This window comes from Euprymna scolopes, chromosome 39 (genome assembly GCF_053919585.1).
Source record: "Euprymna scolopes isolate OS-2025 chromosome 39, ASM5391958v1, whole genome shotgun sequence".
In the NCBI taxonomy this organism is placed as follows: Eukaryota; Metazoa; Mollusca; class Cephalopoda; order Sepiida; family Sepiolidae; genus Euprymna; species Euprymna scolopes.
In genome coordinates, this window is record NC_136520.1 from 63,889,933 (window position 1) to 63,904,932 (window position 15,000).

Below are 15,000 nucleotides of genomic sequence, written 5' to 3' on the forward strand. Positions count from 1 at the left end.
GTTGTAGATTTTACAGAAGTCACGAGTTCCTAATTTTTGTGCTTCGATGCGTTTTTTAGTGGTTTCAGTAAATTCTCTCTTAGCTGTCGCTATTTCTTTCTTAACGTTACTTCTAACTTCTATCTACTTCTGTCTGTTTGAACTGGACTTATGTCGGTTAAATCTGCGGTATGCATGCTGCCTTTGAGCAATGGCAGTTGCGCAAGTAGAAGTAAACCGTTGGGGCGAGTGGGGCTTGCTATAAAATTTCTGCATGGGAACATGTGCTCCAATTGCTGTTTTGAACCATTCAGTGTTTTCATTTGCGCACTGTTCAGCCTTTTTATAATATCTCGTTGTTTTGAGCACTGGCTCTTCAGTTTTGGGTCTAGAGTTTCGATCATTAATCTATGTTTTTGTTTGTTGACGTTATTTTTTCAGATTTGTTATATGAATTTGGTTTTTAATCTTGAAGGAAGAATCCATGAAGTTATTCGTTTCATCCCGCATTTTCATGAAAGATGAAGCTCCTGTACACTTTACTATGGTTGTGCATAAGATGGCTGAAGACCCAATTTCCTGAAAACTGAAGGGGCCGTCATAGTTCACACGAATGGCCAGACAGAAGTCCTGACTTAACACCCTGCGACTTTTTTTCTTTGGGGTTGGTTGAAAGAGCAAGTCTACTTAACCAAACCAAGAAATCTGGAAGAACTTGGAAGGAGCATACGTGAAGTTATTAGTTCCATCTCGCAAGAGTTTCTTGTGAAATCAGTTGATGCGGTTTATGGTCGACTTGAAAAGCTAGTGGCGAATGGTGGTATCTATATTAGATTTTAAATAAAATTCCATATAATATATATATATTTTTTGATATTGATTAATTGGAGAAATTATACTTAAAATATATATTATAGTTATTTTAGAATAGGGATTATATATATATATATATATATATATATATATATATATATATATATATATATATATATATATACATAGTCATCCACGTACAGTACTGTTTCGCTGTTTCACAGCTCATCAGTGCAGCTAGACAGGCAACTACCTGAAGCCAGGATTATATATATATATATATATATATATATATATATATATATATATATATACAGGCATATATATATATATATATATATACAGGCATATATATATATATATATATATATATATATATATATACAGGCATATATATATATATATATACAGGCATATATATATATATATATATATATATATATACAGGCATATATATATATACAGGCATATATATATATATATATATATATATATATATATATATATATATATATATATATATATACATACATATATATATACTTTGATGTACTGAAATGAATTAGATTACAGATGCGTGAATCTAGTGGTTTCAAGTGTTATAGAATACTAGAAGGAAATATTCATATAAGACAATCCCAGCTAAATAAAATTGCTCAATATACTAGACAGAGCAAATAAAGATTGTAGCTTATATGCTAAAATGTAATTTAAAAGGATCAATTTAAACTTTATTGCTTTAATCAAAGAATACAATGTTTAAATTAACTCATAAGTTTTCAATGTTAGCACATCTCCCCAGAGGGAAAATTTCTAGCATGGTTCGCATAATTTTGCCAAGTAGCACGTACAGAGAAAAAAAATATTAAAAATGAAATGCTTTTAATTGACATAGATGAAGGGAATGAATGTTGAATGTAAAGAAAGGATACTATAGATATGACCTTAAACTATATCCGATGGTGAGGCCCCAGTTTGCAGGCTTTATGGAGTGTGGAGCCACCCTTTAATTGCCATTGCTCCCAGGTCCACTCTGACCTGGAGTGGTAGTACCTGTAAGGGTCCCAACTCTGAGTTAAGTAGAAATCGACTTGGAAAAAAAAAACAACAAATATATTCTATTAAAACATTTTTCTTCCAAATAACGGGATTCGGAATTAAATAACCTGAAAAGGGTTGATATGCCGTAAAACAAAAACAACCAACCAATCTTCACGAATTATGGATCTTATACTTTTTTCAAGGATTAATTCTGCATTTGGATACCTTTCATCACATCCTTTCTTTATAATGTACATTAATTGTGTGTTGCTTTATCTACTCACATAAATTAATACACGATGATATAATTTTATGCGTAATTTTTCAGTATTTACTTCAGTAATACATAGAGCCAGGTAATAAGTAATGAAATAAAAATAATAAGATAGAGCTAGGTAATAAGTTATGAAATTGCTTTATTGCCATATATATTTTCATACCTTACTATTCGATTCGATGCCTCCGTCCAGTTTCGAAAGACAAAGGATACCCCTGTAGGGGCAGTTGCATGTGTAATTGTGAGGCAAGGTTATCCCAATCCCTAACCACACCTCTCCTGAATCGACACTGTTTGGGTCCAGTGGCAAGGAGAAGACCAGGACGACTGGAAACAACGCCAAGATAAGCAGAGAGCACATACAGTACCTGGAAGTCCCAAATGGTCACCCATTTAGTACTGACCAGGAACAACGTTGCTTAACTTTGGTATCCAGCGGGAACCGGGGTGTCAACGTGATTATGCCGTATCACTAACTTACTATATATATATATATATATATATATATATATATATATATATATATATATATATATATATATATATATATACACACACATATTTATATACATATATATACACACACATATATATACACACATATATATAGTAAGTTATGAAATATATATATATATATACATATATATACACACATATATATATATATTAAGTTATGAAATATATATATATATATACATATATATATACACATATATATACACACACATATATATATAGTAAGTTATGAAAATATATATATATAAAAACTTTAGAAGGATGAAATGCAGGTAAAATATTTTCCCATGTCTTTTCCACATAAGGAAAATAGATTCCATTCTGTTCATTGATTTTTATTCTATACGTCTGACGAAAGGCTGTCCTTGTGAAAAATTTTCAAACGACATAATGTTTGAATTTGTCCAAATAGTCTTGAAACAATTGTAACTAACGATGAAATACACTATTTGTTGCTATCAATCTATTCCTTGATGTCTTGATTCTGTTAAAACAATATATGTGTGTGTGTGTGTGTGTAAGTTTATTAACGTTTCATAATACACATTTAATTCACATTTATATTGTTTAAATAATTTAAACAATATAAATGTTAATAAAATGTATATTTCTGTGATTTCTGAATGTTTTATAAAGTTCAATATGCTCGGAATGTGTAAATCCATTTTCATTGACCTTAATAAATCGTTGCAATTTTAAGATAACCTTATGAACTAAATACATTGTAAACGTATATTTGTTTTAAGGAAACGCATATATATATATATATATATATTGTTGTAATATAATATTGTTGTATAATATATATATATATATTGTTGTAATATAATATTATTGTATAATATATATATATATATATTGTTGTAATATATACATATATATATATTGTTGTATTATATATATTGTAATATATATATATATATATATATATATATATATATATATTGTTGTAATGTATATATATAAATTAAATCCCCGAAACAGTTTCATGGTAAACAACTGATGATCCCTTGAAAAATAAATTATTGGTATTATAGTAAATTCGAGATCGAGTTGATGCAGTGATTGCAGGTGACTTACTGACTAGATGGTTTTCTAACGAATGATAAAAAATATTTTTTTGTATAGTTTTAAAGGCTAAAAACTTCAAAGACTATATATATATATATATTGTTGTAATATATATATATATATAATGTTGTAATGTTCTAATATATATGTATATATAAATATAAGTATATATATGTATGTATATATGTATATATATGTATATATATGTATGTATGTATATGTATATATATATGTATATATATGTGTATATATATGTATATATATATGTATGTATATATGTGTGTGTATATATATGTATACATATGTATATATATGTATGTATATATATGTATATATATATTTTTATATGTTTATATATATGTATATATATACGTATATATATATATATATATATATATATATATATATATATATATATATTACAACAATACAACAATTTATTTTTTTACAGGTAGTACAAAGAAAATAAGATTTTTTCTTATTCCATGAAGTTTCAATGAATGGCTGATATCGTCGGAGAAAACGTATTAATAAAGATTAATTTCATATGTAGCTTATAAATTTTGCTAATTAGCACATAAGATGAATACTAATATTTGGAGATAAATCATATGTGTATGAAATTTTCACAAAATACCAAAAATGAAAGGTTACCGATATTAAAAAAAAAAAAGTAGAAGAAATCCAGGCTCCAATAAAAAATAAAAAAAGTTGGATAGTCAAATAAATATGCACATATGATGCAGTTCATATGATAGTTCATCTGATGCAGTTCATATGATGCAGTTCATATGATAGTTCATCTGATGCAGTTCATATGATACAGTTCATCTGATACAGTTCATCTGATGCAGTTCATCTGATGCAGTTCATATGATAGTTCATCTGATGCAGTTCATATGATACAGTTAATATGATACAGTTCATCTGATGCAGTTCATCTGATGCAGTTCATATGATGCAGTTCATCTGATGCAGTTCATCTGATGCAGTTCATATGATACAGTTCATCTGATGCAGTTCATATGATACAGTTCATATGATGCAGTTCATATGATACAGTTCATCTGATGCAGTTCATCTGATGCAGTTCATCTGATGCAGTTCATCTGATGCAGTTCATCTGATGCAGTTCATATGATACAGTTCATCTGATACAGTTCAAAAAACATTTTGCGTTTAAAAGTTCAATATGAAAATGGCAGTCCAATTTTTTTCGGAAGAAGTGATTCCTTAAAAAGAAAAAAAGAACATGCCATATTCCTAGGGAAGAGGCAAACGAAGCACATACCTTTAACGGGAATCCGCATCTGAGGAAGAATAATGACACCTTTCTGCCAGTGTCGCAGCTCGTATTTGGCTGCGTTGTCTGCCTTGGCGTTGCAACTGCGAAATAGTTCGATTGGACGGTTGTTGAAATTGGTGCAGAAATTCAAGCCATCGCATCCAAATTTGCACGGCTCATCAACTATTCGAAAAGAAAAAAAAATGCATAAAAATGCATACAATTATATATATATATATATATATATATATATATATATATATATATATATATATATATATATATATATATATATTAGCATTTCAGACTGGCGTTGCCCGGGTGTTTTAAGGTGTGTGTTAAGCATAAAAAAAAAGAAAATAGTAGTAGGAAGACAGGCTCGAACCCGTACCGCAAAGGAGGAAAAGAACGGGGGAAAAACCTGACGTCTTTGCTGTTACGACCACCATCAATCCGGAAGTGACTTAGGTTTAAATTAAGGCTAGACAATCGAAAGGAGATGATGACTTTCGAAAATATCGGCGAAAAAAGGCGAGCCCCCCCTGTAGATAAGTGCCCAGTTGAAGGTGAAGATATTACAATTTTGAACACAAGTAAATTCATCATAACTTTTGTTTTACTTTACGAAAATGGAATAGTTTTTTTTTTTCACAAAATAGCTGAGAAGGTGATCTATAAACTGTAATAATTGTTTGAAATTTGGTCGAAAAATGAGTGAGCGGTGAAGCTTTAAAAGCAATTCTAAATGACTAAAACTGCCACTTAACCATATATTCCAACACTACTGTGTGTGAATATATATATATATATATATATATATATATATATATATATATATATATATATATATATATATATATATATATGCATGCATGTATATATATACATGCATGTATATTTGCATACATATATAGTGTGCATATTTAAACATACGTATATATATATATATATATATATATATACATATATATATATATATATATACGTATGTTTAAATATGCACATTATATATGTATGCAAATATACATGCATGCATACATACACACACAAAGTGTTGTCTGACTTATTAAACCACTTACCCGCATAGAAAATAGAATTTCAGCCGAGACTTCTATTAACGGCAGACGTAATGGGTTAGTGCATACGTAAAGCGTTATCGGTGTGGAGAAGGTTTATACAACGTAATACACCTGTCAATTATAAAATGAGGTTCTTTTATGAGAAGTGGGGGGGGGAGGGGAGTTTAAAAGGCTCCGTTAGTACCCTCACCCCACTCCTTCGAGGAGAACCAAGGGGGGCAAAAAAGAAAAAAAGAAAAAAAGAAAAAATACATTTTCCTTACCTTGTTTGATGCACATTTGCATAGGTGATTCCATCGGGTCGACAAGGGATTGCATAGGTTTTAGGCATTCTGTGTGGAACGCTTTCGAACTGTCATCCCAACGACTACTGAACGTCTAGACGAAAGGAAAAAAGGAGGAAAAATAAATAAAATTTAAAAAAAAAAAAAAATGCGTTGCCTGCAATGAATAATAAAAAAAAATACTTACACCCATCAACGTCCCCGCAAAAAAAAAAAAAGAAAAAGAAAATACACAAAAAAAAAAAAACAAGAAAATAGCCATCAGAATTAAATATACATTTAATTCTGATATTTCTTAAAAACTTAAGAGTGCACCCCCCGAAAAGTTTACTTATAAAACAAACAAACACATACATACATACATACATACATACATACATACATACATACATACATACACACACAATATATATGTATATATACATATCCATACAGACATTATATATATATATATATATATATATATATATATATATATATATATATATATATATATATATATATATATATATATATATATATATATATCTTCTATCGTATAAAGCTGAATGTCTGTGTTTGTATGTGTGTGTATGTGTGTCTGGTCACGAATAGGCTCCTATATGGTTGACTATTTTAAAAAAAACTGATTACATATAATGATAGAACCCCGCGAAAAGTTTACTTGTAAAACAAACAAACACATATATACATACACAATATATATGTATATATACATATCCATACAGACATTATATATATATATATATATATATATATATATATATATATATATATATATATATATATATATATATATATATATATATATATATAAGTTTAGGATGTTGGCAGATGATATAACAACACTTGCAAATATACATCTATAATATAAAGCTGAATGTGTGTGTGTGTGTGTGTGTGTGTGTGTCCGGTCACGAATAGGCTCCTATATGGTTGACTATTTTAAAAAACTGATTACATATAATGATAGAAGATGTATCGAGACACAGGAATGGGCATGTTTGATCTGGCAGAACGGTGGTTCATTAAAATTATGGGGTCTGCGTTCGCGCCTGGTCCACAAAGTATGGAAATAAAAAATTTAAAAATTAAAAAAAAAAACGTTTACACGTGTTTTTGATATAGATGTACATAAGAATACTTTGATAAGTATGTTTTAACTTCAATTTTTTTTTTACACAGGCATCACCACATTATCAAGGCCAAGAGGCCACTCGAGGATAAGGGTTAAAGAGTGTACAGTAGAAATTGGACAATATAGTAATCATTAGTAATGAAAATTCGGTAAATTTGTTAACTTATATGGAACAGCTCATCAAAAACTTGTTTACATTAGACTTGAAGGCAACCATATTGTAGGCAGCCGGAAAGCAGGAAAACGGAAGACAATTCCACAGGCGTGCAGTTCTAAGAAAGAAGCTTTGTTCATGGAATCTATGTTTAGGTTTAGGCACAGATAAAGAGTGGGAGGAATTATTGATAGTGTTTTCAGCTGGACGAGTGTTTCTTGTGAAAGTTTGGCGAGGGGAGACCATATACTGAAGCTCAGTCGAACACTTTCCATGAAAATAACGATACATCAGAGACAAACTCGCAACATCTCTTCTGTGAGATAGAGGTTGCAGCGAAGAGAAAAGGACATCTCCTACGAGGCTATGAAGTCTATTTTGAACTCTATCAAGGCAGGACAAGTCCTTTCTAGCAGCTCCTTCCCAGATGTGGCAACAGTATTCCATCCTTGGACGTACCTGGCTCTTATATAGATAGAGAATTGCATCAGCAGTCAGATATCTACTGGATTGATAGAAAGATCCCATCATTTTTCCAGCGGCCTTGGCAACAGATTTGATGTACGTGTTCCATTTAAGATCAGGAGTAAAAGTCAAGCCCAGAAGCTTGTCAAAACTTGAGGCCTCCTGAAGACGAGAGCCATTCATTTCAATTGATGCCAGATGTGGATCAGAATGTTGATGATGTAAAGAGAGAAGCTTGGTTTTAGATGCATTAAAAGTAACCAGCCACTCCTTTCCCCATTGTACCACGTGCTCAAGATCAGAAGAGAGAGAATCAGAGAAACTTGGTTGTTTACTGTCTAAGATGTGCTATCATAAATGGTAGTGTCATCAGCATAAATGTCTACAAATGATGTAAGGATGTGATTTGGAAGATCATTAATGTAGATCAGGAAAAGAGTTGGGCCCAGGACGGACCCCTGAGGGACACCAGTATTCTACCAGTGATACTGTGAGCTTCTGATTTTTGCCCCTCAACTACTACTCTTATGAACCTATCAGAAAGAAATGATTTAATAATTGAGAAGATATTTCCAACTATACCATAGCTAGAGATCTTGTGAAGTAAACCTTTATGCCATACCCTATCAAAGGCCTTAGATATGTCAAGAGCAATTGCCCTAGAAAGGTTGCCTCGGTCGAGAGATTTGCTAATCCTATGAGATATAACTGTAAGCACATCTGCTGTTGATCTAGAAGAAGGGAAACCATATTGAGTGTCACTAAGAAGATTATTTTTGTTGAGATGGTTGATCACTTCTGTATTTAACACAGATTCCAGCAACTTACTCATGACGCACAGGAGACTTATTGGCCTGTACTGAGAGGGGGATGAGCGATCACCTGAATTCTTAAATACAGGGCATACTGATGAGATTTTCCAGGGTGATGGGAAGCTATTCCCCTTAAGACAACGTTTAAACAGTTTTGTAAGTATGGGCGCTAGTTCTTGTTGAAATTTTTTGAGTACATTTAATTGGAATACCGTCAGGGCCAGTTGCTTTACTGGAATCAAGGTTTTTGATTAGCTTGGCAACATCACGTACAGATATATGTATATCACATAGTGTGTTTTCTGATACAGGAGGAAATATTGGGGGTTGGTGGCCTTGGTCGCAAAGGGTAGAATTAGCTGCAAAGTTCTTGGCAAAGAGTTTGGCTTTGTCTGATGCTGACGAGATTACCTCAGGTCCATTGATGATAGTTGGGATAGAGCACACACTTCTGTTCAGGATTCTGTTTGCTATTTGCCAAAACTGGTGGGAACCAAGCCGCTGCTCAGCTACTTTGGACTTGATGGATTGAGCATACAACTCTCTTGCATTCTTTATTATTTTCTTGCAATGGTTGCTGGCAGTCCTGAAAGTGGCTTTAGTTTCCATACATCTATTACATTGGAAGCAGTGGAAAAAGTGATTTCTGTGCGCAATAACAGCAGCACATTCTGGAGAGAACCATGGCTGGCTGTTAGGTTTTTGTTGGAACTTTTTCGAGGGTATGACACAGTCTATACCTACAATTAACCATTCCGTCAGGTCTGATACTATACAGGACACATCCTTTTAAAACATGGAACGCAAAGGTAGATCCGATATAAATGTACAGAAGCTATCCCAGTCAGCCTTAGTGTATCGATATACTGTACGATGGAGAGGTACGTCTGGGGACTTGTTACATTTCATTTTTATCTTAATTGATACAACAGAGTGGTCGGAAGATCCAAGAGGAGACAGAACAGAAACTGAACATAGTTCAGGGCAAGTTGTGAGAAAAACTCGCATACTGTAGTAGACTCGCATACTGGCCGTCATTGTCGGGCACACGGGTGGGTTCGTGAACAATCTGAGTGAGGCCATAAGCAATGGAGAAATCATCAGTTTTGTTTGAGTGGGTCAACCATTCCACGTTGTGAACATTGAAGTCTCCACATACGTGAATGTTAGCTGAAGGATAAGCAGATAGGACTTGGTCAATTTTCTCAGCTATGCTTTTAAAGATAGTAACTCCCCTGTTGTGTATAGGGATGGTATAATAAAATTGTGGGGTCTGCATTCGCGCCTAGCCTCCATAGAATGGAAATAGGCACAAACTTTAATAAAGACTTTTCATATCTATCTGCGTAAGTATACTTTGATAATTATGTTTCAGTTTGAAGAAATATGGTATAATAAAATTATGGGGGTGTTCGTTCGCGCCTGACCTCCATAGAATGGAAATATATCACAAAGTTTAACAAGGTTTTTTAATATAGATAAAATAATAATAAATAATAATAATAATAATAATAATAATAATAATAATAATAATATAACAATAATAGTTAAATTTATGAACAATTTTGCATTAATTACTAATCCCTATTCATGCGTAACTGTGCATCGAACGAGTACCAAAATACTTAAGTCTCTGCGCCTGATCATAACAAATGTCAATACAAAATTTCAGCCAGATCGGCCCGGTAGTTTGCGAGATAACTTTTAGAATAAATGTGGTATGGTGATGACTAATCTCTATAATCCCTAACTGTGCTTCGAACGGATACCATAATACGTAGATCGGTGCACATTACCATAACAAACGTTTATACTACATTTCAGCAAACCAGACGAGTAGTTTCCGAGAAAATATAAAATGGAAAGACAGACAAAGAAAAGTATATATATATATATATATATATATATATATATATATATATATATATATATATATATATATATATATATATGGCGTTTAAGCTATACTGAATATTCCGCGTTTCATCCACTCTAGAATTCTTCAGGACATATTGAGCACTGTTGAAGTAAATACTTAAAGTTTACGCATAAATTTATACTTTCGTATATTAATTTTATGTGAGTAAATGAAGTAGTTATATATATATATATATATATATATATATATATATATATGTATATGTGTGTATATGTATATATATATGTATATATAATATATATATAAATATATATATATTTATATATATGTACATATACATATACATATATATATATGTATATATATATATATATATATATATATATATGTATATTCCTGTTCTACATATACATGCACTCCATATTAATATTCTACAAATAGACATACTGCACACACACACACACACACACACACACACACACACACACACACACACACACACACACACGCGCACGCACATGCACACACACACATATACATATTTAATGCCAAATAAAGCGAACCAATACTAGGAGCTCAAAGGAAGTGGACGATATCCGATAGTAGAGCGGAAAATAGTATGACAGCCAAGCACATGTAGAAGCTTAGACAATCTGTATTGACTATGTTTGAATGGAAAATTATCCTAAACTTAAAAAAACCCTAAAATTTATTAAATTGCAAGAGTGAAATAACAAACATTTGTATATACAAGGTAACTTTATCTTAGGATAACAAAAACACACATACAAACATCTGAATATATAATAAAAAAAAAACAAAACAAAAATGATAATCATAATTATAGTAAACAAATACACTAGTATAAAATAAAAACATCCAGATTAAAACTAGGCCACTTCCCAACACAAAGAAAAGAGAAACCCGATGCCCGCCAAAAAAGAACAAAGAAACAGGCGAATTAGAAGTCACGTGCATGATAACCGGCCGCCTATTTGCTACTATAAATAGGTGTGTGAATAACAAAGAATCTGATTGTCTGACTAGCAAACCCAGTACCATAGGAGCATATAAAACACACATAGCAACATGATTCCATGTATTAGCCTGACGGATTGTCATGAGGATGAAATGAAAAAAATTCCGTGTAGCTGAATTGGCGTATATAATTTTCAAAACTTACATATCTATATCTCTCTGTGTTTATATAAATGTATGTAAATTATGAAACTATATTTATAGCAATTAAGCTACACAGAGACATCCGCTTTTCATCTCTATAAGGAATTTTCAAGTATACGTGACTCTAATTACCTTCTTACAAAGATCCCGGCATTTTCCAGTAAGGGCTTTCCGACAACACTGAAGTTTGGCTCCGTCAATGATGGTCAGGCTAGTCTTATTTTTTTCAACCCATAATTTCAGAAAACACTTCCAAATGGAAACCTGCGCGACAACAAAACAAACAATTACAAACAATTACAAATAAATAAAAAACAAGAAATATTGCTAATTAATAACATTTTAAATTCATTTTAAATACACAATTTGTCTAAGGAGAAACAACGGTGCTTGTCCAGAATGTTCCCTATATTAAAAAAAAGAAGAAAGAAACCCATAACGAACAGAACACATCATATTCCAAAAATCACGTAAATTGATCAAGTAGTTTTATTTTTACGAAGAAAATCCTCTTTAAGTTAATTTGAGTTCTTTTCAATGCTGCCCCCTCCTTTACTACGGCATTCTACAATCTCGCAAGTTTGAATTACTTGGCGTTATCTCTCTTCTTCCTTCAGCCTGTTTTCCACTACAGGTTGGAGGTCTTTCTCTAGTGCTTCTGCCATTTCCTTAGATATGTGTTTATTTGTTTTCCTGTCGTGTCTGTTATAGAGCGTGCTGTCATCAGCATATATACCCATCTCAAAGACAATTTTATCAGGGAGGTCATTTATGAATATTAGAAATAATAAAGGTCCAAGGATAGACCCCTGAGGTACTGCCGCATTTATATCATATTGTTTAGATGTACGACCGTCGAGGACAATCTGGATTTTTCTCTTAATCAATGGAAACAGCTCTGCGTGTGTCTAAGTCTTAAGTAATTCGAATAAAAGCTTTAAATTCCATTAAAACACACAAAACGTATCCAGGTAGGTAGAAGAGTAACGCATCTTGCTCTTGGTAACATTCACTTGTTAGGATATATTTAAAATTTTCCTTTTCCTTTTCGTTTGTTGACTTCTCTGCTAAATCCCCGAAAATAGTTATCTATCTTTTTTCGATTATTTACTTCCGGGTCTTTTCTTGGGACCCGTGACCAGATTCAATGACGTCAGTGGGTTACATGTCTTTTGTTCCTCGGCCGTCGTAATTTTACGACAGCCACGTCATAATTACATTCTTATCATATCCGTGTAGAAATAGAGTTGTTTAATTGTTTTGTTTTACGGCATATAAACCCTTTTCGGATTATTTAACGCTGAATCCAGTTATTTTAGAAAAAAAAAGTTTTATGCTTCAAGTTCTATATATTTTCAAATATTTATTCCTGCTGTTTGGTTTAATTGTTTTGTTTTACGACATATCAACACTTTTCAGGTTATTTAATGCTAAATCCAGTAATTTCGGAAAAAAAAGAATTTTTTTTAAAGTAAATTATTATTATTATTATTATTATTATTTTTTTTTTACTGGGGAAGGCTCTAGATACTGATTCCATCTCAGGCGAAGTGTCAAAAGTGGCAAGTCCTCTCTCCTGAAGCCATTATACCAACTCTTGCTATGTTGTTGGGAAGAAGGCTATGCCCCCCCCCCCCAGGGCACGAGAAACGCAAATATAATCATCCTATACAAGAATAAAGGGGGTCATAACGGCTGCAATAATTATAAGGGTATTTCGTGACTGAACATCATCGGCAAACTGTTTGCCCGCATCATTCTGACGAGACTCTGAATCACAGTATGGCATTCACTCCCAACGTTCCACCATTGACATGATCGTTTCACTGCGCCAACTTCAGAAGTACAGAGTACAAAACAGACCATTGTACCTTGTCTTCATTGGCCTTACTAAGGCATTTCGACCTAGTCAATAGGGATGGGCTATTCAAGATACTGCCTGTCATTGGCGGTCCTCCCAAAACTCCTGAGCCTTATAGAGTCATTTCGTGACAGTATGATGAGCACTGAGCAATTCGACGGAGACACCTCTGCTGAGTTTGGTGTAAAAAGCGGTGTCAAACAGGGATGTGTGCTTGTCTCTACGATATTTGGCATTTTCTTTGTCCTTCTCATGAGACATGCTTTCAATTCGCCAGAAAACGGGGTTTACTTTTGCTCCAGATTGGATGACCGCCTTCATCCGCCTTCGGTCCAGAACCAAAGTCCAACATTTCCTACTGTTTGCTGATGATGCAGTAGTAGCATCTCACACTGAATAAGGACTTCCATGCTTCCGTTCAGTCTTGGAAGACAATGGATACCCCTTAGGGGCAGTAGCGCGTGTAATTGTGAGGCAAGGGTTGCGCAATCTCCAACCACACCTATCCTGAATCGGCAATGTTTGAGTCCAGTGGCAAGGAGAAGACCAGGACGACTGGAAACAATGCCGAATTAAGCAGAGAGCACATACAGCACCTGAAAGTCCTAAATGGTCACCCATTGACCAGGTTCAACGTTGCTTAACTTCGGTGATCCAGCGGGAACCGGTGTGTCAACGTGATTATGCCGTAATTATATTAGGGCTTCAAAGACTCATGGACAGATTTTCCAATGCTTGCAAAGAATTCAGCCTCACCATCAGCCTAAAGAAAACCCAGATCATGTCAAGGTACCCCATCTTCTTCCATTATCACTATGAATGAGCAGTGCCTAGAAGTGATCCATCAATTCCAATATCTCGGGTCTACAGTCTCAGACAACCTATCTCTTGATGTAGAACGCAACAAGCGCATCAGAAAGGTATCCACTACGTTTGCAAAATTAGCTATTCGAGTGTGGGAAAATAAACATCTTACCATCTTCACCAAAGGGAATGTTTACATGGCATGCGTCATTAGAACCATTCTGTATGGCAGCGGAGTATCGCCACCAAAAACAGAAACTGAATACATTTCACACGAGTAGTCTGCAGAGAATTCTTGGAATTTCTTGGAAAGACAAAGTTACAAACAATGCTGTGCTCGCAAGGGCTGGTATTCCCTCT

General features: G+C 33.1%; 1 protein-coding gene across 1 annotated transcript in view; it reads right to left on the bottom strand.

Annotated features, from left to right (window-relative positions):
- The window catches only part of LOC145263816 (reversion-inducing cysteine-rich protein with Kazal motifs-like), a 401,252-nt gene that overhangs the window by 49,387 nt on the left and 336,865 nt on the right, over positions 1-15,000 (bottom strand). Inside the window, exons 9-11 of the mRNA XM_080120880.1 lie at positions 12,108-12,239; positions 6,325-6,439; positions 4,989-5,165 (exon numbers count right to left, since the gene is read on the bottom strand). Of these exons, the coding sequence (XP_079977006.1) occupies positions 4,989-5,165; positions 6,325-6,439; positions 12,108-12,239 (424 nt within the window). The remainder of the gene's footprint in view (positions 1-4,988; positions 5,166-6,324; positions 6,440-12,107; positions 12,240-15,000) is intronic.